The 24,558-nt window shown below is 35.6% G+C and overlaps 1 protein-coding gene and 1 long non-coding RNA gene across 3 annotated transcripts in view; one reads left to right on the top strand and one right to left on the bottom strand.

Annotated features, from left to right (window-relative positions):
- The window catches only part of CALCRL (calcitonin receptor like receptor), a 101,883-nt gene extending 94,020 nt beyond the window's left edge, over positions 1–7,863 (top strand). For both annotated transcript variants that reach the window (XM_025935040.2, XM_086719111.1), the window contains 2 exons: positions 41–82; positions 5,810–7,863. In XM_025935040.2, coding sequence (XP_025790825.1) covers positions 41–82; positions 5,810–6,025 — 258 coding nt within the window. In that variant the 3' untranslated portion in view covers positions 6,026–7,863. The remainder of the gene's footprint in view (positions 1–40; positions 83–5,809) is intronic.
- LOC147578586 (uncharacterized) overlaps positions 1–24,558 on the bottom strand; it is a 291,483-nt gene that overhangs the window by 144,209 nt on the left and 122,716 nt on the right. The gene's annotated exons all lie outside the window — the stretch shown is intronic.

Genomic DNA, 24,558 nt, shown 5'->3' with positions numbered 1-24,558 from the left:
TTTCCATCTGGAGTCAGAAAATTCTATTTTTCTTTTTCAGGGTCTTTTGGTTTCTACAATTTTCTGCTTCTTTAATGGAGAGGTATGCGTGATTGTTTTTATTCCTTTTACCATTTTATATTTGCAATGTATCTTTTCCTTAAAAAGACAGAGAGAGAATCACACATTCCCTAGGAACAACTACTTCAAATTCCATTTTGATCAGGAAAAAGAACCACAGGATCTCTTTTCATGGATGTAACTCTTCTACCCAAAAGCTTGGGTCATACTGGAGTTCAAGAGTAGGGCAAAATCAGCCTCACTTTAAAAGAGTCTATCATTTACTTTGATTTATCTAGTCTTTCACCTACCATTTGAACGAATCCTTTTTAAGTCTGGCCTTTGTCCTAGGTCCAGTGCTAGGCAATCCACACCCTCATAAAACATACACTGTAATATGAAATAGATTTGACTCATTTTCATTTCCCCCCTTTCTCTCTTTTTTTGTTTTGCCTAGCTCACAATGTGGTCTTTGAAAATAGTTCTCTGGTGGTTACAAAAAGATTTGAAAAAAAATTAAACTCTCAGTTATACAGGGAGGACATGCAGTAAGTTAGAAAACTTCGGAGAAGAGAATGCTTAAATTTGTAACATGGCAACATGCTCTTGGATATTTCAACATTTTTATCCTAGGCTTCCCTAAGTGGAAAGTTTCAGGTGTTTTACAAACTGGTACCATATTTCTTATGCATATGAATAGTGTTATGGCTCAGTGGTTTGAGCTATATTGATTTAGCTCTTTATCTGTTTTTAATCTACCGGACAAGTTTTAATCTGTTAGAGGATTGGAAAACTCAGCAAAATTAGAAATCTAGAGAGCCACCGAGTGAGACTCAAATACTTGGTAACTGTGAAGCTTATCACAAAGCTTCAGATGGGAAATATGTCAACCAGTTGGTATAACTTTATGAGAACTATTCCTACAAATAAATCAACATTGGAAATCATGTACATGTCATGAAAATCTATAAAATATTGGTTTTCTTTGCTTAATAAGAATTTGTTTCTTTCTCAGAAAATAATGAAATTTCATGTTTGATTTTATCAAATTGATTTTTAAAAATTTTTACTTCACTTAATTATTTATATTGGAGTGTAGAACTGTCAAACATGGGAGGCTATATTTCATATCTTTAGGTGGTGCTTCCATGATGCTTCTGCTATATAGTAGACAATGGTGACTCTTTCTGAAGTAGATGAGAAGCATAGATAGAATATGAAATTAGGAAAAATAGAGAAATCATTTGTTTTGATAATATAATTCAAATAGCATTGATTATGTACCTCTATAAATTTATGACTGCATAAACTGTATTAGACAATCCTATTTGCTGCCAATATAGGATTTTACAGTTAAAGGTAGATGAGAAAGAAATAGACAACAAGCCAAAGAACATGCATGGAATATGAACAATACACCTCTGCATCTGCAGAGACATGACATATTATTCTAAAGGGTAATTTTTAAGTGTACAAAACATAATCACTAGTAGAATATTTTGTGATAGGAAGCAATGTAGAATAAAAACACAGACACAGCAATGCATTTAAACCCCCAAAATGCTACTTTGTTCCTGGATGTAATAATTTGGGCAATATTCTGAACCTTCTGGAGTCTTGGTGTCTACTTTATTAAAGGAGTTAAAAAAAAAAAAAAAAGCAAGTTCCTTACACAAGTCTCACAAAGATTAGTATAGGCTCGGAATCTAAAATTTTATCACCATGCCCCACCCTCAACAGATTATCAGTACATTATAGATTCCTTATTAGATCTTTCAAGTCATTTATTTTCAAAAATATATGTACAAGTAGGAGCATTAATCATTTTGGAATCAATCTCAAATTGGCCTTTTTATTTGGAAAGGTTGCTCAGGGAATATCTAAACTAATGCCTAACAATCTTGTTGCACTCTCTGTGTGTAAGCAAAAGAGACAGAGACCTTGATCTTCTGCCATGTCCTAAAATTGAGAAAATTTTGGCAGCAAAAAATTACAATAATACAAAATCTTTGAGCCTAGTTGTGCCAAAGCCTTCGGTTCTTTACAACATCTCCAATATCTGTCCCCTTTTCTTCATCTCTCAAGATGCAGTCTCTATTTGTGGATGACTCATTTTTCATCTTAGGAAATACTATAATCCCTCCTTTTTTGTCCTTTTGCCTCTTAGTTTTTCCCACTCTCATAACATGAAGACACAGCTGCCAAATTCATTTTGTGTTGTTCCAACTATGTCATGTACTTCTTAAAATCACTTGCTCCGGCTTAAATCTCCTTCTTGCTTTCCACGGGAGGTCAAGTAGCTTCCTTTTAGCTTAGTCTTTATCTTTTTCTTTTCTTTCAAGTAACAATTTTATGTATTTTTTTATCCAAAATATTCCTATTTGCATTTCTCACTAAATAATGGTGGCTTGACAAATTATCAGACCACATTCATCTCATCTCTAGCCCACTCAGATAAAATGTGCACTGTTAGCACAAACTAGAGCTCTTGTCATTAGAAGGGCCCTCCCTTGCCTCAGGTGTAAATCGAACAATATCTGAGAGTATTTTTATAAAGTGAACAAAAAGATTTATTGATAATAATCAAACCTAAATTCTGTAATGAAAACTAGGTAGCATTTTTATATGAAGCTCTATTAAATATTTTTTAACTGATTTAGGATAAGGAGTTATAGTTTCCTTATGAAGCGCTAATGGGCATATAATGTTGTAAGGTTATATTCTAAACAGTGGGATTTACTATTTATATAATACTCATGTGTAAGGCAATAAAAAACATTTTCATATCTTTAACGCCTTCCCTTCCAATGTCAATTTTCCTTGTTATCTCTTCCCATCATAATTTTTTCATTAAAAGTGTACTAAGAGTGGTCACTTTAATGTTCTGTTGAATAGATGTGATATATATTAGAGGAAACAGATGAAAAACTTAAGTCCTTATAGAGAATAATATAAACAAAAGGATGTCTACAAGGCCCAAAGGTCTTTAATTAGGTTCATTTTTTAACATCAGTAAAATGGTCCCCACAGTTCAGGAAATTGACCTTTCATGGCTTTTCTGATGATTTAGTTGCAAGGAAGAAATAGGGTGATGATTGTAATCAAAGCAGATATTTCAAGAGCAAACAGATATTTCAAAAGGCATCTTGGCTGTTGGAATTTAATTTAAGCTTTCATTTTTAAAAAAGTTATACATTCACAGCTATGATATTTCTTCTTGTCAACTTCTTCCCAACATTTATGTAGAATCTTTTGTATATAGCTACATTCCATTTCCTTTCAAACAGAAACTATATAGGAAAGGTATTCAGTCAATCCATCATTTAGTAGCAAAGGGAAGAGAAATGAATTTAGCATAAAATAAGGATCAAAACCAATTCCCATCAGGAATATCTAGATAATCTGCCCAACGTCATTTTTGTTGTAAATCTTTGAATATTTAAAAGGCACATTCTAAAACCATTTTCATCTGTTGTTTGCTTATGCTCTTGAAGACATTATGTATGCAGATATTATTTAAAATTACTTTATTTTTTAAGTGTTATTTATTTTTGAGAGACAGACAAAGTGCAAGCAGGAGAGGGGCAGAGAGAGAGGGAGACAAAGAATCATAAGCAGGCTCCGGGCTCTGAGGTGTTAGCACAGAGCCCAACACAGATCTCAAACCCACAAGTTGGATGCTTAACCAAAAGGTGACAGATATTGACCCACCCAATATGCTTTAAATAAAGCATATTTAAATTGCTTTAATTTAAATATGCTATTTGGAGAATTAAGAAAGACATTACTAAACCATGAGGGAAACAAAATATGATTTTTTTTGCAAGATAAATATATTCATTGTCCCATAAAGGCTTTTATTTCTTTATTTGTGTAAGAATATAAATTATTCCTTTCCAGCATAGTTAATATATATAAAGAAATAAACTTGAAAGTCCTGAAGAATGTATATAAAGAAATAAACTGGAAAGTACTGAGGTTGTGAATTTCATAAAATACAATTTTTAAAACCAGTTTATTGCATTTCTAATTACATAATTTTTAAATTCTACAATAGAGCTACCCGAAATTTTAGTAACTCATTTGGAATTCTAACTAAAGAAACCCATTGACTTTAGGGAGTCCCTGGGTGGCTCAGTCAGTTAAGCAGCCAATTCTTGTTTTTGGCTCAGGTCATGATTTTCATGGTTCATGAGTTCAAGCTTCACATCAAGTTTTGTGCTGACACTGCTGAGCCTGTTTAGGATTCAGTCTCTCCCTCTCTCTCTGCACCCCCCACCCCCAGCTCATGCTCTCTCTCTCTCTTTCTCTCTCAAATAAATAAATAAAACTAAAAAAAAAGAAACGGTTTGACTTTCTATTTGTGTCTTCTGTTTTTCTACATGCTAAAACATAAAGTGAGACAGTAAAACTTTATGTCCATTTTAAGTGACAGAGAACAGGAGACTCAAAGGACTTTGAAGTATCCCACTGAGTTCTCTCATTAAAAGATCTCCTGGGAATAGCTATTAGTAATAGATTGTTCATAATTTGGAGACGTTTTCTTGATCTATTATATAAAACAATGAAGACTTAACTAAGCCATCTCATTTTAAAGTTTAATATTAATTTTTACACATGATTACAGTGAATGAAAAGTTGGGGAATTTTATATATTAGCAGAAAGTTAAACAATTATTGCATTAGTATGTTTCTAGTACATGGATGACTGGAAAGTTGCTTTTAGTGATGCTCAAATTCCCTGTGAGGAACCAAAGGGTCAAAGAGCAGTAGATAGTGTGGGGAAGACAGTTCAAAGCTATGCATATGTTTTGGACAGATCTGGATTAGGTCACAGGGATGTGGCTAATACACTCGTAACCTAGGAGCAGAGTCCCACACCAGTGTGCCCAATCATCAGACACCTGGAAACAGCCAGGTTGCCAAACTGGAGATGTATTTGAATATTCTCATTTCCACTCACTGACTCAGTATGAAGAAAATCACCTTTGTGTGTCATGTTCGATTCAAACCTAGGTCACTATATATGGCCTACAAGTCCTGATCTCTAGCTTTAGAGGAGAAGGAAGCCAGTTGACATCAAATTCATCCAGTCAGAGGGAGATCCAAAAACAAAAAAAGTGGAGTGGTAACATTCCTAAACGTTTTCACAGGCTCATCTCATTTGTTATTACCTGTTGAATGCTTTCTTCCCTCCGGCTAGTAAGCCTCAGGAGGACAAAAACCCTGATCTTTTTTTTCCAGAATGTAGCACAATACCTGGCATGTGTTAATCACTCCGTAAAAACTAGTTGCTGCTGCTGTTAATGATGATGATGATGATTTATATTCCCTGTTTCCCTAACTTCTTTTTCTTTTATACTTCCTCTCTTCTTTTATACTCTAATTATCTTCTCATTCTATTATTTAAGATACTGATATAAAAGTAAATGTTACACACACAATCTTACAAAAGGGGGTCTGGATTAACTACTTGTTTGACCATAATATATTCATATGCATTATTAAAGCTTCAAAGATAAGGCATGAAAAAAATATCGAGGGAATCTAAAATAAAGAGCAAGGAAACGAATTTCCTAACTGTAAATTTCCTAATGTTTCCAATTTAATGTTTTAATTTAAAAAAAAGCAATATTATTCACGAATTAACATCAATGCTTTTGGTTTTTCTAAAATTTTACATAAATTATTCTATTGTACTTTTAAATACAGTATCTTTATTTCAGATAATGGATTGCTCTTGTCCTTTCTGTTTCTTTTTGATTGATAGGTTCAAGCAATTCTGAAAAGAAACTGGAATCAATATAAAATCCAATTTGGAAACAGCTTCTCCCATTCAGATGCTCTTCGCAGTGCGTCTTACACAGTGTCAACAATCAGTGATGGTACAGGATACAGTCATGACTGTCCCAGTGAACACTTAAATGGAAAAAGCATCCACGATATTGAAAATGTTGTCTTAAAACCAGAAAAGTTATATGATTGATAATAGAGGGAATACTGTTTAACTATTTTGGGTCACTCCTAACTCAAGGACTTGGATCCATGACTTTACAACCAGAAGACTTCAGTATAAAATGAATTTCTTGAATACCACAAACGCCTCACATCAATTCAGTAGTATATTGTTAAATGTTTAACAACTAGCCCTTTGGGAGGGGAAAAAAACCCCTTGATTTGTAATGTTTTTCCAGTTTCTATGGGGTATTCCCACCAGGGCTAATTTCGGTCTACCAGTCTGACATCACTGAATGTGAAACTGGGAAAAGATGAGGACAGTCAACTCTTGTAGGCTGGTATGTGCCAGCTCTAGTACACCACTGCACGAATTCACATGTGAATAAGACTGTAAAGTTCATATACGCATCGGGCGTGATTCTACTCTTGTTGGCTAAACAGGCCTAGCTGAGGCCTATAGACTTAGAGGGAAAATTAACTTTTCATTTGTTTGTTTTAAAAATCTTCATCCCGTATTCATTGGTGCAGTTGATTTTTTTTTTAACCAAGTAGGTATTCTAACCCTTTTTGTATTTACCCTTTCAAATGGACTGCATAAAGAGGTCATTATTTCTGTTGGCTTAACCACTTCTCCCCAAGAAAAGCAATAGAGTAGAATGGTATTGGCTACTCATTGGCTGATACATCACAGTTATATCCAATGTCATATCTGTTTTTGAGGTTTGATGAATAGTATGTCAGACATACAATCCTACTTTGGCATCATCAGGGGGATATCTTGGTTGATATTACAAAGCATCCTTGTCAGCTACTTTCCTATCTTACTACACAAGTGGGAGGGAATCAGTTTCCCTGTATCTGTAAATAGAAACTTTGCCCCTTCCATTTCTACTGTGTAGACAAACTGGCAATTATTTTACATGAAGGAAATCAGTGAAGGATTTCTTATTTTCTTGGAAGTTTGTAAAAAAAAATTTGTTATGAAAAATAAGCTTGTAAATACTCTGTTATTCTATTTTATAGTCTGAAATCAAATGTGTACAACCTAGGTAAGTTTTTAAAAAAACAAATACATAATGTAACAATGTATGCATGTTAATATCTGATACTGTGTCTGGGCTGATTTTATAATAAAATAGAGTCTGGAATTCTATATTTGGTAAATATTTTAAAGACAACCAGATGCCAGCATCAGAAGTTTGTTTGAGAACCAAGAGAACAGAAATATCTATGATAAGATATAAAATATTTATTTTAAAAAATCAAGCCATTGTTTTATTATATTAGCTTAGGTGATGCTTTCATACCTTAATAATAGGTATGTTTGACATATTTCTCCTTTTATTTTGACGATGAACTTGCATTCTAATCCAGTAACGTTAATGGATTCCTATAGTAAAAAATGCCAATCTGCCATTCTTATGGTTTTCACACCATTAAAAATATTACTTTTCTGACGCTTACTGCATAAACATTTATGGCTTTGAGAGTGTTCAGACTTTTTAAAAAATTAGAGGAATAGAATATATATACATATGTATCATATACAATGCTTTATTAGAGCTACTATGATAATATGATACCAGAAATCAGTGAAAGACTTGAGTACATCAGTGAAGAAGAATTGTCAGAACATTTAGGGAGTAATTAAATTAAGATGGAAGAAAGCCTTGCTAATGAATTAAAGTGACATTTAAATGGGATTCAGTTGTTCCCCTAATGTTATTTTCCACTGGAATTTCTGAAAAACAAAAATGCCTTCAATTAGTAAAATTCAATTTGAGGAGGACAAGTTACTATGTGTATGTGCTTTTCTAGTGTGTCAATTTGCTTAAAGTGGATTAAACTAATGACTGAGTAATCATAGATTCTTTCTTAACTGTCAATAGATTGTGAGTTCCGAAGTCATTTGTAATTGTCCAGGAAAATTATCTAAATTAGTAAGAACTAACAGATTAAATGGCTTGGTCAATATATTTATAATTCATCTGTACACATGCAAAGATTTTGTCGTTTGTTTCTAAATTTATGGATTTTACAGCAAGCTGTCACAGGAAGGAATGCAGGCTGTTCTAGACTTGCCACTGTCTAAATAATACAAAAATTCCGTTAAATAAACTCAGTTTAGCTACTTATTCTTCAAAGATTCAAATCCTTTGCTTCATACTGCTCACATATTTCCACATTCTTCCAGACAAACTGTCAAGTCTCAACCATAAATGACAGGAGAAAATTCTGTCTGTCAAATTCTCCATGAGCATTACAGTAAAATTTTACTGTCATTTTCCAGTGTTTCTTTTATTCTGTTTTTTTATCATATTAAATTTAGATCAGATTTCTTTTATGGCTCATAATTGTTTAGTGCACAGTTTTTAGATGAAGGCAGCCAATAATTACTCAGTTTTGCAGCCATATTTTCTTATGAGTAATATTTTCAAATATTAGACTTCTCTAAAGCTGAAGTGATAACTAGGATCTCCTTTATATCTTACTTATAAAGCAAAGATAAAATAAATACTTTTTAAAGCCAAATTTTTGGGGCAGCTAAACACTAATTTGGGGAATTTCTACCTTTCAGAATACAGATCTGCTACTTTTCTGTAAGTACTTGTGTAAGTCAGATTTTCATTAAAAAATTCTAGTTTGTCCTTTTTCATTTTCTAAAGTTATTTTCCAGTGAATTCATTCATAAAATATCCATTCTGGAATTTGGGGTTTGCTCAAATGTAACGCAGTGTGTACATAGTATTAGTGGTAGGTGTAGTGCTGTATTTATTGGCTTAATAATTTTTTTAAGTGTGAACTTCATTGTCTTTTGGTTTTAACCTGCTAATAGAAACCACCACTTCTTTTATCTGTAAGTCACAAACAAGATATTTTGATCACTTAAAATAAGTCATATTATGTCTACTTAATGTACATCTCTATTTTTTGATTGTATGAAAATATTAAAGTTATGAGTTAAAGTTGATTTTCACGCATGTGTACTGAAGTGTTGAATAATTTATACACATAACTGTTTATAGCAGTCAGTGGATCATTGACTAAAATCAATGACTATATCTCTTTTTCCCTCTTTAAAATCTACAATAAGCCAGTAAAACATCCCATAAACCAATTTTTTAAATATTATGAATTTGAAAAAAATTGTGAATTTGTTTTTCAAGCTAGAAAACTCTAAAGAAATAAAATTCTAAATAAGTATTCAAATTCCTTTCTAGGCTGAAAGAAGGGAAAGGATGCCCAGAGAGAGGAAAATGTACAGGAATTTCTCTCCTTTCTCCATCACGTTCCATTGTGTAGTTTTGTATTGAACAGAGGAAAGAAAAAGAAGGAAAATAACTATTTAGGGATAATTTTAAAAGGGGGAATAATCATGACTCACAAATATAAAATGAAAATGTGTCCCAGATTTTGGTTAGTTCTTTCATTATTGACGGAACAATATATCACAATTCATGGAAAAATTCAAGTATCACGTATATAGAAGAATATAAGATATGTTGAAATGAATTTATAAATAGATGCTCTATTCTTATGGCAATAATCAGTTACGTTCTATTGAATAACTAGTATGTATTTCTATAATCGAGAATAAATGTACATCATTATCAATTTTATGCAACTAACAAATCTGTAAAATAGCTCAAAATAATGAAAGGTAGAGATAACCTAAAAGGATGTACGAGAAAGTACTAGAAAAGACACTTCAGTGACTCTAACATATATCTTGCCTACATAATGAGAAAGCAATATGTTGCACGTGCAATAAGTACAATAAATATTTGTACGTATGTACATATATACATATATATAAAGAGAGATGAGGGTGTCTGGGTGGCTCATTCGGTTAAGTCTCTGACTCTTGATTTCAGCTCAGGTCATAATCCCACGTTTTGTGGGATTGAGACCTGTGTCAGGCTCTGTGCTGACAGTGTAGAGCCTGCTTGGGATTCTCACTCTCTCCTTCTCTCTATGTTCATCCCAAGCTCATGTGCACAGCCTCTTTCTCTCCCTCTCTCTCACTCTCAAAATAAATAAATACACTTAAAGTAAAAAAGGGGGGGATGATAGCTATGGACACCCCTTGAATGCTATTCTAAGCAGTAGGAGAATTCAGAAATATAACAACACACAAAGTAAATGTGCACAGATACATATTTCCCATATACACATATAACAACCAGGTAGACGCCCAGTAGGGTAAAAAGGAGCAAATTTGTAACAGCATCAAGAGAAGGTAAAATAAATAGGAACAACTTAAATAAGAAATGAGTGAAATACATTTCAATACTACAAACAATCACAATAGAAGACATCAATCAGTTCATGGAAAAATACATGATGTTCTTGAAGAAGAAGATCACCATAAAGATGTCAATTTTCCCCTAAAAACTACATTGTAAGTATATATGATCCAAATAAAAATAATGGTAGTTAATTATTTTGAGACCAGACATGATGATTCTAAATTTCATAAATAGTCATGAAAGCTCTAAACAAGTGTGTATGGGGGGAGGGGGGGAGAGGAGATAAGCCTTGACATATTTTGTACCCTAACAGTTAAAACAGTGGTAATATCACATGATAAAAAGAGAGAATGGGGGAGAAGAAGTGTCTAGGTCACTCTTTTTAATATTTTGCTGGAGACAGAGCCAAAAATGATAATCCAAACAGGGAGTAAAATGACATTATCACCCAGAAAATCATGAATTCATTCTGTCTTACTCCCTCTTCTTTACAAACATGCCATCCCTGGAATACCAAATGTAAGAAATGGGCTTATTAACAAGTTACATGACTGGTATGGTTGCTGTCTTGTCTTTAAAAAGGCAAATGTGTTGAAATCATCACCTGGCCAGTATAGATGTCTGTAGAAAAAAACCATCCTTGTTAATTTTTGACTGGGAAAGAAGTGAAGATGCTAGTTGTCTCTTTCAAGCTACAAGTAAAAGCCTAGAATTTCACTGATATTAGATTCAGGGATGTTGAACCATCCCTCTGGAAAATCTAGGAGTACTAAAACCCCAAGGAACACCCCTTAGCCCACACTTACAGCAAAGTTGAATGGATATTCTATCGTTTCTAAATTCCATCTACATTCTTTTCCTTCAGACCTCAACTGGAAGGTATTTCTCTGGCTTGCTGAATTCCCAAATATTTTTATCATGTAATTTTATTTTAAGAAGTTTCTTAATTTTTTCTATTTCACTTTGTCCTTTTTGGGGAGCCTGGGAGGCTCAATCGGTTGAGCGTCCAACTTCAGCTCAGGTCATGATCTCACTGTTGGTGGGTTTGAGTGCCGTGTCGGGCTCTGCACGGACAGCTCAGAGCCTGGAGCCTACTTCGGATTCTGTCTCCCTCTCTCTCTGCACCTGCCCCCTCGCACTGTGTCTGTCTCTTGGAAATAAATGTTTTTTAAAAAAATGTCTTTTCAACTTTCCTTTGATCTCTTTAATTTAAAAAACATTTATTTTATTTTTTTTTTAAAGTAGGCTCCACACCTAGTGTGGGCTTGAACTCATGACCCCAAGATCAAGAGTTGTATGCTCTAACAACTGAGCCAGCCAGGCACCCCTCCCTTGACCTGTTTATCTTAGCTCAGGCTATATATTATATTCTATCCCATTATTGTCAAAAATTTTCTGGAAACACATTAATATATCTAATCCCCAGTCTGTTATTGTTTATTTCATGTCTTAGTCTGCTCAGGCTCCATAATAAAAAATACAACAGATGGAGTGGCTTAATCAACAGAAATTTATTTCCCACAGTTCTACAGGTTGAGAAGTCCAAGATCATAGTGCCAGCAAGGTACCAAGATCAAAGTTTCATTCTGAAGCCTCTTCTTGAGGCTTGTAGACAGCTGCCATCTTGTTGTGCACTTATGAGACTTCTTTGGGCAAGTGGAGAGAAAATGAGAGAGCAATATATCTTTCTTCTTATAGGAATACTAATCATATTAGATCGGGGCCCCACTTTTATGACCTCATTTAACCTTAATTACTTCTTTGAAGGTCCAATCTTCAAACATTGGGGGTTAGAGCTTCAATATTAATTTGGGGGGAGGGGACTCAAACATTCAATGCATAACACTCCTTTATTTCATCACAAGGTCTGTATACTACTCATTACTTCAAAATAAAGGAAACAAAATACAACAACAAAACTCAAATTTACACTTGTCCTGTAAATCAGATAATGCTTCCTTTTCTGAAATAGGACTTCTGTAAAAGTTATCTTATTGCCTAAGTCTAGTTCCAGAAAGTTGTTGATGGCTGTCTTCTTGATCTGCTTTCTTCATAGGATATCATCCAGTTTCCTCACAAACTTCTTCCTCCTTAAAGTTCATTTAGGTCACTTTAGCCTTTTATTTCTTCATGCTCATGTCACAAATGCAGCCAGAGTCATTTTTCTCCTTTTGATTTTGTGTCCAAGAAGCTTGCCCAGCTGTGTCTGTCTTTTAGTTTTAGTGTTATTTACTCCTACAAAGTTTTGGTAAGAATGCTTTTCATCTCCAATAATATACAAAGAGCTACTTTTTTAAATATTTATTTATTTCTTTTGAGAGAGAAAGAGAGAGGATCAGGGGAGGGGCAGAGAGAGAGGGAGACAGAGAATCCCAAGCAGGCTCCTCACTGTCAGTACAGAGCCCGATGTGGGGCCTGACTCATGAACTGTGAGATCATGACCTGAGCCAAAATCAAAAGTCAGATGCTTAGGGGCTCCTGGGTGGCTCAGAAGGTTGAGCGTCCGACTTCTGTGCAGGTCATGATCTCAGAGTTCATGAATTTGAGTCCCATGTCAGGCTCTGGGCTGACAACTCAGAGCCTGGAGCCTGCTTCAGATTCCTTGTCTCCCTCTCTCTCTGCCCCTCCCACCCTCATGCTCTGTCTCTTTCTCTGTCTCAAAAATAAATAAACATTAGAAAATTAACAAAAACAAAGTCAGTTGTTTAACCGACTGAGTCACCTGGGTGCCCCACACAGAGCACTTTCTACAGAACACCTGTTTGATCCAGGTCTACACACCCAGGACACTTTTCCAGACTGCAATTTACATTCTGGCATACGCTCCATAAATTTAGGCTAACCATATATTCCAGTTTTCTGAAGCATCTAGGTTTGTTGCTTGTTGTCCTGGTATCTATTTCAGTTTAGCATTTGCAAGACTGGCCTTAGATTCATGAGAAAGGGGCTCTGTTCTTGTCCTGGCACTTTAGAGACCCCAACTCTGGTCTTATTTCCATGTGAAAGGGGGTTATCTGAGGCAAGAAAACATGTCTACCTGGAGCTTAACTCTCCCCTTCTAACCATGTCCTGGGCATCTTGGGACCCCAGAGCTTCCAGCCCAAATGGCTTATGCTCATACCCGGGAACTATACAAGTCTTTTGGCTGCATTCCCCTTTCTGATGATGGACCATACCTCCTCTGTGCCCATCTCTCATCTCAAGGAGTGGCCCTAGGATCATTGTTATTACTGAGAAGTGAATAGACTCAGTATGCAGGCTGAAGGGTGAATTTACATCTGCATGAGAGGCCCTGCCAGTGTTAGGAGGGGCTGGGGATGGACAGAAAGAGCCTTCTAAGGCCTGGGGCCAGCTCACCCAATATCAGCATGTCCTCATACAAAACTCCAAGGATTCTGAGAATTATGACATCTAATTTGAAACTAATCTTCTTGGGTGTTTTGAAAATTTATTTGTAAAAATAGAAAGAGAAAGCTACTGAGTAGTTTTGTGGCTTCCTTTGTATACTTGAAATATGTCAAATATATGGACTTCAATTTGTACACTTGCCTCAGGCTCCACAGATATTAAGGAAGAGTCTGAGACATTTTCCTAGATAAACATCTCTTGGTTTGGATAATGAATTATATGTTCCCTAATTCACTTCTACTCTAAACCTTCCCTGACCCCAACTGAAAAGTACTTATTAAATGGTTAAGACTTTTTTCTTTTTTTTCCCCAAAGATCTATTTCATGCTTTTATTATGTATACTAAAGCCCCCAATTATCTGCCATTTTCAATAATTCACAATTCAATAATTCTTGACAATAACCATGAAAACAACTAGCGTTACTAGTGTTATTCTAACAACTCTATTGATCAAATATTATACCTCATGGTCCTGTCAAGCATGGGCCATTCCTGAAAGTAACTAGCAATCTTTACCTTTTATTTGCTAAGTGTAATTGCAATAGGATTCCTTCAGAAGTCATAAGCTTTGGGGCACCTGGGTGGCTTAGTTGGTTGAGCATCTGACTTTTGATTTTGGCTCAGGTCATGACCTCATGGTTCCTGGGATCAAGCTCTGCATAAGGCTCTGCGTTGACAGTGCAGAGCCTGCTTGGGATTTTCTCTCTCTCTCTCTCTCTCTCTCTCTCTCTCTCTCTTCCCTCCCCTGCTTTCTCTCTCTCTCTCTCTCTCTCTCTCTCTCTCTCTCTTCCCTCCCCTGCTTTCTCTCTCTCTCTCTCTCTCTCTCTCTCTCTCTCTTCCCTCCCCTGCTTTCTCTCTCTCTCTCTCTCTCTCTCTCTCTCATGTTAAATAAGTAAGCATTAAAAAAAGAGAAGTCACAACTTTTTTCACTGATAGATTTTTAAAACCAGCTTCACTGTTGTTCTAAAGAACATTTAAGTTATTTATTTCCTGGAATTAACCTAATAATAAATATCTATTGTCCTCCCAAACATGGCCTTATGCATCAGAGTTTTGGGGCAGTTGTTCTTTCTCTGGAGACAGTGGTTCTCATGAAGAAGCACCTCGCTGAAAGCATCCTCACACTCTCTCCTGCACAGAAGCTCTATCTGGTTTTCTTCTCTTTGCTTTTATTCAACTCTCCAAATATAAAGGTTATGTATGATAAATAGAAACTAACAGAAAACACTGCCCCCCGCTTTGTCCTATAAAAATGCAGTCAGTTCTGTTTCACAGTAGACAGACTTGCCCTGTCTTCCATCTTTCTTAAATTTTCTATCTGCAGCTGCCAACAGACATTTCTCTACCCATCACAAAAGCTGAAGGAGAAAACTCAGCACTGTCTACCACTAAAATACTTTGGTCAATTCCTGCTGCTACTGATATTTTGCAGATATTTCTACCCCACTAAGATGCTCCTGAATTCTTCCTACCTCATAGTTTGCTTTGTGCCTTCTCACAGCCAGCCTCTGGCTTCCTGAATTGCTGTCACATTTGCAGATGTTTATGTTCTTCTACTTTCTTTTCCTCTATTCTACCTGCCCAGGTGTGTTATCCCCTTTCCCTGTTTTACACTGGCTCTTCTACATTGAGAGCTTGGGACATGGTAGGCACTCAATAAATATTCATTCCTTTTCCTTCATCTATTAAAAACTATATTTGAATCAGTAGGGCAAATGTAATCCTCAGATAATTAAACTGAGCATTTGAAAATGTATGTTAATGTCTCTCTGTTTCCATATTATAAAGTTAAGACTAGAAATAGGTGTCAATATTTGATACTAGAAACAGTATCAAGCTACTCATACCAATAAGAAACAACATAGAAGAAAATAACTTATAGGAAAGCCCATCAGAAGACCTTTTATTGCCCTTTAATAATCAGGGTAAGGGGGAGAATTTGTCAAATAAAAGGAGCTAAAAGGCAAAGACAAGACTTTGAAATAATGGCTTCTGAAATAAGGGATTGGCACAAATTCCTATTGTACTATGTCCCATCTACAAAATAACAGCATGTTCCTTTCTTGACAGTCTATTGTCTCTTCTGTCTCATGATGAAAGTAGATTTATCCTTTTATACTCTGATTATTTCCTGTTTGAGTAGTCTGTCATCAGTGGATAAAATAGAAAGGATCCCTTTTTGTTCTTTTTATTCAATGGATACCACCATTCAGCTATCTCAAATGGTGGGCAGGCCAGGTCTCATTGGCTCCCTGCCTCTCTGCAGCTATGCCAGTGAGGCCAGAATGCAGAACCAGAAATGTGGAACTAAGTGGAAGTTAAGGCCCTGAACTGTGCTCCATGACCTTGACTTGTTTATGTGATCTTTCAATATCCATTTCCTCAAAGGGGCTAGCAGTGAAAACACAAAGAGTTGAAAATTCACTGTTTCTAAGAGGTTCTAAGGAATCATGGGAGGTGTCAATTAATACATAAAGTGACAGGTAAAGATTGGCAGGGTGTGTGGAAAAAAATTTTAAATTATAATGAATACAAAGGTTTTGTATGATTAAGCAGGAAAATATGTAGCACTGTTGGTAATTTCCAGTAAACTATTAGATCAGCTATGCTTTCACTGTCACAGGTGTTAGACCACGAGGTGCCCTGGGGGAGAACAATTTATTCTATGGCTTCCAGAACACATTTGATTCATATCCTGTCTCCTATGTTGTTTTACAATGTATCATATTTATTATATGACAAAATAAGCATTTTTTTGGATACACTGCAAATCACCCATCTTATAAGGCTTCTTTTCTCCTAGGGGTTGTGGATAGAATTCAGGAGATCCATGAATTTAGATGCACAGAAAGTTCATGCTTGTATTTTCATTAACTGCAGGCTGAAATTCAATATATCCTTCCTTTATGAATATAGGAAAAAACCACAACAGTATTAGCCATAACTATGACTTTGTCACCAATATAAATCATAGATATGGATATCATTATATCAAATCATGATTGTTGCAGAAGTCTGGAAATAACTTTTTTGATTACCAATATTTTAAAACTGTGATCATTATTAGACTTACTCATTAGGTAAATGCATTTAATAAAGAAGTACATGTATAGTTGTATCACAAATTTGCTTTTAATATTTGGATAAAAGAATTGTAATATAACCTATTTTCTTGGTAAACTGTGTATTTTATTTTGGATATTTAAAAATACTATTCTGACAAAAGATCCATAGGCTTCACCATACTGCCAAAGGAGTGAAAGATACACAAAGTAGTGAAAAGCCACAGTTTAGAAGAACAGTGGTTCTCAAAGTTGAGTGTGCATAAGAATTCCCTGTAGAGCTTGTTAAAACACTGATTATGGAGTCCCATCCCCAGAGAATGATTCAGCCAGTGTGGGGGGACCTGAGAACTTGCTTTTAGAACAGGTTCCCAGGTGATGATGATGTAGCTGGCCCAGGGACCACGCTTTGTAAGTGACTGCAATAGCATTGCTTGGAAGAAAAAATGGGTGGCTCTTAAAATCAAAGCCTAAAATTGTTTTTAAAAATCATATGGATGTTTGGAAATGCAAGCTGGTGCAGCCACTTTGGAAAACACTATGGAAGTTCCTCAAAAAACTAAAAATAGGACTACTCTACAGCCCAGAAATTGCACTACTAGGCATTTATCCAAGGGATACAGGTGTGCTGTTTCGAAGGGACACATGCACCCCCATGTTTATAGCAGCACTATCAACAAGAGCCAAAGTATGGAAAGAACCCAAATGTCCATCGATGGATGAATGGATAAAGAAGATGTGGTATACATACATATATATATATATATATATATATATATATATACATACACATACATACATACATACAATGGAGTATTACTCGGCAGTCAAAAAGACTGAAATCTTGCCATTTGCAACTACTTGGATGGAACTGGAGGGTATTATGCTAAGTGAAATTAGTCAGTCAGAGAAAGACAAAAATCATATGACTTCACTCATATGAGGACTTTAAGAGACAAAACAGATGAACATAAGGGAAGGGAAACAAAAATAATACAAAAACAGGGAGGGGGACAAAACAGAAGAGAGTCATAAATATGGGGAACAAACTGAGGGTTACTGGAGGGGTTGTGGAGGGGGGATGGGCTAAATGGGTAAGGGGCACTAAGGAATCTACTCCTGGAATCATTCTTGCACTATATGCTAATTAATTTGGATGTAAATTAAAAAAAATAAAAAATAAAACAAGTTTAAAAAAATCATACGGATGTTGGCAAGAAATCATTCAGAAGAACTTGAAATTGATACCCATTAAAAAGAAATGCTCAAATGTTTGTGGTTTTGTTGTTGTTGTTTTTTTTTTTTGTTTTTTGTTTTTGTTTTTGTTTTGTTTTTTGCTAACAGAGCACAGCAAATCCATTGTATAAAGATTTATGTCTTGAACAGTTGGTCTCTACACATAATGATATAAATCAAAAGAAAACATCAACACCATTATCAAAGATGAACACACTTTTACCTTAAGGAAAGAAATTTGCAAGCAGTCAGGATGCTGTATTCAAGAAACCAAACCAGAATAAATGTGTCTAGTTTTGATATTTTCAAGTGTACATCCCTCAAAACTCAGGGTCCCTAAGTGTGCCATGCATGTGAAGTCTCACTTCCCGAGTGAAGAATGATTCACTGTAACAATAGACAAATCCTTCTATTTCTTTTATACCTCCTCAGGTCACTTTTCAGAAACCTGTCCAAGATAAGATATTTTCAAATACAATTGTGTCGCTGTTGAAATGATAAATAGTGAAGGGATCTTTCCATCTAGAATAGATTTAAATTCTGAAGGTTGATTTTGCTTTTATAATTCAGTTAGTCTTGCTCCAAATTAGAATAGTTGCCTCCGGAGTTTTAATTTCCTCTTGAGTATGTCTATTTCTTCTCAGGCAAAAGTATTTAAAATATGTATGGTGATAAACCTCTCATCGTATAGCCTCTCCTCCTTGTGACTGTGGATTTTTAATTAACGTTAGCTCCTGGGTTATATTTGTGTTAATGGATTCTATTATACATTCAGCAACCTTCCTAGCAGAAGGAAGAAATAGATCCACAGACAAGAGTTGAAAGGAAAAAAAATGATAAGGTGACTGTGAATCAATGCATGTGGTATTCTCTGCATGCTATGTTCTAGAAATTGATGTCCAGCTCAGAATTCTAACATCATTCCATCCTCCTGGACCCAGGGAGTGTACATAATTTCTGTGCTTACACAACCATTCAATTCAAGCTTAGCTTCCATTTTAAAAGGTAATATTTGAGCACAGAGGGAACCAAAATGATAAAAAGTATGGGGGACCAGCATTAATGTCTGTTAGGTAAAAGGAAAGGTGGACATTCAAACAATATGCCCGGGATGACAGGCAGTTGTCAGAGCTTATGGTGGAGCAACATTGCTAAATATGTGAGATAATCAGCAAACAAATAAGCTTAGTAAATTTAAATAAGTCCTGCCAAATTCGGCTGCAGGCATTTAGAATTTGAGAATTCCAAATAACAAGGCACTTAGATTTCTTAGAGGATAAGGCCTGGATCATTCCACTGTTAAACATTATTTTTTTCTACTGACAAAAGAAATGGCAGGGAGAGTGACTGAAATACAGAAAAGAAAAAGATCTCTTAGTTTCTTTTTTTTTAATCAAAATAAATGAAAGCTTTCATTGGTATCCAAGATCTCTAAAACATTCCAAGATGTATTGTAGTTCAGAGAAGCAGCAGCTGAGAAAGTGTCAGAACCATTATCATCTCTAATATTTTCAAGTGTAGAAGGAAGGATGAACCCTTATTAGGTAGTAAATGATAACAGCCAATCACATGGTTACTTTGATATTGTTCTCTATCATGTGAAAAGTAAAAAAAAAAAAAAAAAAAAGTGACATAGCTCTGAAACTTACGTTACTAACTACTTCTTTTAACTATCATTTCATGTTTCCCATTTCCTTGTCCATGACATCAGTGTTTTAGAGTCATGGCTTTAAGTAAAACAAAGAGAGAAAAAACTCAGTGTGTCTATCAGGAAGGGAGAAAATTTTAGTTTTGGTGAAAATATTTTGGACTGATAAATGCATACAATTTTAATAAATCTAATAAAAATTATTGATACCCCTAAAGGGATTTTATATTATAGTAGCCCTATGTGAACTTGTAAACTGAGGCTCCCAAGTTACTGAACTTGGGAACAAGTATATACCTAAGGAATTTCAGAAAATCAGTTGCTTTGCTTTTCTCAATGGCTGGTAATAATTTATGGGAAATGAAAAAAAAAATTAAATCAGAAGATGGAGGAAATGGTGAGGAGAAGTTTTGAAGGAGAGCAGGCTGGGTCATGTAATGTCTAGTTGCACAGGATTCTGAGTTAGAAAGGCCAATGTGCAAATGTTAGTTCTGTTATGTTCTACCTTATCCAAGTTGCTCAAATTCCTATGTTTCTTTTGCTCCTCAGCAAGAAGGCAAAAATAATAATTTTCAGGATTTTGTATAAATTAAAGTAGTTAAGATATTTATAATGCCTAGTGGGCTACTAAGAAATGGAAGACATTTCAGTGAATGTAGTTTTAGGATTAGGTTTGTTAAACAGCTACTATGTATTACAAGTTTTGCCAGATACTTTGTTATATTAATAATTGCTATTTATCAAAATTCCACCTGCCAAACTCTTCCTGGCTATTTCTTACATATTAGTTCATTTCCTTTTCATTCCTAACTATGTAAGGCAGGTATTATAATTCCTGGTTTGCTTACTATGGAATTGAAAAGAAATTAAGACATTTGTCTTAAGACCTCTGAGGCTCTAAGTGGGAAAGTAAAGGATTATATCTGGATCCAGACTTTCATGCTGTTAACAACTGGATGTGTCATTCATTTTAAAGATTAATAGTTAAAAATGTGGAGAAGGTTTGTGTTTCTAAATGATAAATTAAAAAGTTCACTTACACAATTTCCATTTTACCCAGTAATTTTAGATAATGATGGTGGCTACTGATAATGAGTGTTTGGTGGGGAATGATTGGGAGAATTTTCTATTGGATTTTCATTTCAAGTAACCAATATTTAGTTGAAACCATAGTAACCATTTTGATTGAAATCCCCATTTGACTCATGTCTTTGATTCATGAAAAAGAGGTTATAAACCAGTTGGTGATAGATGCCATATAATGAAATATTTTTTTTGGTAGAATTACCATTGCTAGAGAGAAGATTGCAATGTAAAGCCAAAGAGTAACCATGATGGTCTGCTATTTTTTTTAAATGTTTATTTATGGGGCGCCTGGGTGGCGCAGTCGGTTAAGCGTCCGACTTCAGCCAGGTCACGATCTCGCGGTCCGTGAGTTCGAGCCCCGCGTCAGGCTCTGGGCTGATGGCTCAGAGCCTGGAGCCTGTTTCTGATTCTGTGTCTCCCTCTCTCTCTGCCCCTCCCCCGTTCATGCTCTGTCTCTCTCTGTCCCAAAAAAATAAATAAACGTTAAAAAAAAAAAAAAAAACAACAATAAATGTTTATTTATTTTTGAGAGAGTCAGAGTGTGAGTGGGGCAGGGGTAGAAAGAGGGAGACACAGAATCCAAAGCTGGCTCCAGGTTCTGAGCTGTCAGGACAGAGCCCTATGCGGGGCTCAAACTCACGGACTGCGAGACCACGACCCGAGCCAAAGTCGTACACTTAACTGACTGACCCACCTAGGCACCCCCATAATGGTCTACTCTTAATGGAATACTTTTTTGGAAAAATTATTGATAGTGTAAAAGTTTCCTTATTTCACTGCAATGTATGTTGTGATATATACCATTTGTGTCCCAAGCACAACCACACTGGAAGATCTTTGAAAAATGCTTATTGAATAAATGAATGAATTAAAATCTTTTTACTGCTCTTATCAGGGGCATCAACATCCTCTTACTCCTCAGTCTCTGCAGAATTTGCTACACTCTCCTCTTCATCTTCTAAGACATCTTTGATTTTTTTCCCCCTACCTACTTTTATGATCATTTTTTTCTCTGTCATCTTTACTAACTATCCTCTTCTAACCATCTCTTAAACGCAAGTAATTTACTGGTTGCCCTTGATTACTTTCTCCAATCATACTCGCTCTCTCTGGGTGATCCCAATCAATGTTATGGCTTCAACTGTCACATTTATATTGAAGAAACAGAAGTAGGGAAGAGAAGGGGGGAAGTTGAAAAAGAAAGGAGGGGAGTAAGGAAGGGAGGGAGGAATGGAAAGAGGGAAGGAGGGAGGGACGCTGGCTCTGGAAATATCAATATAACTCACAATCATCCCATATCAACATGTCTAAAATAGAATTACTTACTCATCTTGTTAATCCTGATCTTTCCCAGTACAGTAAAGCCTTGGTTTGCGAGCATAATTCATGCTGGAAACATGCTTGCAATCCAAAGCACTTGTATATCAAAGGCAATTTCCCCATAAGAAATAATGGAAACTCAGATGACTTGTTGCACAACCCAAAAATATTCATATAAAAATTATTACAATACTGTAATATAATACAAAATAATAAATAAAATACAAAATATTAAAAAAATAAACACATTAACCTGCACTTCCCTTTGAAAACTTTTGCAGCTAGTGTGAGGGAGATGAGAGAGGAGAGTTATTGTGTAGGACGACTTTCACTATCACTAATGGAATCACTGCTATCTATTGGCTCAATGGGATCTTTTTCTTTCTGTGCAACTTTAACAAGGAACCTATCCAATGACACTTGCTTTTGTCTCCTTTTGAGGATTTCACGCAAATGTGACATTGCATTGTCGTTAAACAAATTCATCACTTGTACTTCTACAGCCTTATTGGGGTGGTGCTTTTCTACAAAATTTTGCACTGTTTCTCACATTTTACACATCTCACTAATCTCATTTGAAGTGAGGGATTTCTCTGCCTTTTTCTCCTTCTCCTCTACAGAAGAGATGCAAATGTAAACATAAAATCTTGCAATTTTGGCCACTCACATACCTCATTCGTAATTCCTCATTATTTCCTTCTTAACTTCCACCGTAATCATCTCCTTCTTCTTATCACCTTTCTTTTCAACCTTTTTCTGCATGAGGGCCATTGTATACACTAGCACAGATGTTGACTATAGTACAGTATTTATAAATTCTTGTCATATACTGTATTTAAGGTAACTGGCAATAAGGCAGTAGAGGAAAGGGTCTATATCTGCAGGCACCCTGACCTAGAATGAAGCAAAGCATTCCTAAGCTTCGTCTTGTATTGAAAAGCAAAGGATTGTCCATAGGTGCTTTGAAGTGACAAAAAATATACACTAGTTCCAGTTGTGGGCACCTTCCAACATTCTGAAAAATCACTGATTTCTGCCAAACATGGTGGCCTGACACTGAGCATCCGAGCATGGAAGACGATCACCCACAATCCCTCAGAGAGAGAGTAAGAGAGAGAGACCATTGGCTCAGTTGTGGTCACGTGATATTTGGCATCATGTACTGCTCATATTGCATGACACTGCTAATTTATTAGAAATGCTCATCTTGTGGAACATTCACAGAACAAGTTACTCCCAATCCAAGATTTTACTGTATTCTGTATTTAATGAGCATTGTCACGTTCTATCTTTGCTTAAGCTCAATTTTTCAAAATGTTTATTACTTTGAGAGAGAGTGTGTTCATGAGCAGGAGAAGGGCAGGGAGAGAGGGAGAGAAAGAATCCCAAGCATCCCTGAACTGTCAGTTCACAAACTGGGAGATCATGGCCTGAGCCAAAATCAAGAATTGGATACTTAACCAACCAAGCCACCCAGGCGACCCTTGCTTAAGCTCAAATTTTAAGAATCCTCAAACACACCCCCTTTTCCTGGCTATATATGTTCAATCAATCTCCATTACCTATTAATTTGTTTTCACCAATGTCTCCGTAATATCATTGTTTTCCATTGCCTTAGTTCAGTTTCTTAAAATCTTTCAGTTGGAGGATTATTTCTTCCTCCTATATAACTTCCTCCTGCTGATCTCTCCTCATTTTGGGCAATTATCCATATGCTGCTCCCAACAGTTAATATTCTTTACCCAGAACAAGTCAGACCATTTCATTTTTCTACCTAAGACCTTGACTTACCATTACCTGTGGTATAAAGTTTAAAATCTTTCATACAGAGCATTAAGTCTCTTGTAAACCAGGTGCAAGTTATTTCTCTACCCATCTTGCCTCCCTTCTCCACGGTTTTGAGGCAAGCACACAGACTTTCTCCTCGTTCTCTGAACACACAACATGCTTTCAGAACATTGTGCCCTGAATACCCTACCCCGCCTCCTCCTCTTGGCAAATTCCCACTCATAATTCATGGCCAGTTGAGATGTATCTCATCCATGGCCTTTCCTCATTCCCTCAGGCAAGTAGTTGTTCTGTTTTCTTCTCCCAAAGGACTCATGTTCACATAGTGATTATATCAGTGGTTACAACTATCATAGTAATTGGTTTTGGTATCTGCCTTCTTCACTATATTGTTTTATTCCACTGTGCCTCCATCTCTAATATAATAAATGTACCATAATTTAAATTTATGCATGCATACTTACATGCCAAAATTTCACTCAAGTGTCCTTTTAAATTTAATCCATATCTCCTTCCAGCATAATGATTTACACTAGTTCAAAATTTTGATAAACCCTAATGTGTTAATTATTTAAAATAAATAATTTATTTAAACACCTTATGTTTTTTATAATGATGATCACTAATATAATCTGCATACCACCTTACAAGCACGTGTAGATTCGTCAGTATGAATTCCATCTCTTACCCTAGGTTTGCCGCTTAGTCTTAGTGCTGCAGGCCTTCCTGACTGATCATTAGTTATGGTTTCTCTTGCTCTAA

Source organism: Puma concolor, chromosome C1, assembly GCF_028749965.1.
Source record: "Puma concolor isolate L17-30 chromosome C1, mPumCon1.1.hap2, whole genome shotgun sequence".
In the NCBI taxonomy this organism is placed as follows: Eukaryota; Metazoa; Chordata; class Mammalia; order Carnivora; family Felidae; genus Puma; species Puma concolor.
Note: the sequence above shows the minus strand (reverse complement) of the source record. Positions and strands in the feature narration are given on the sequence as shown.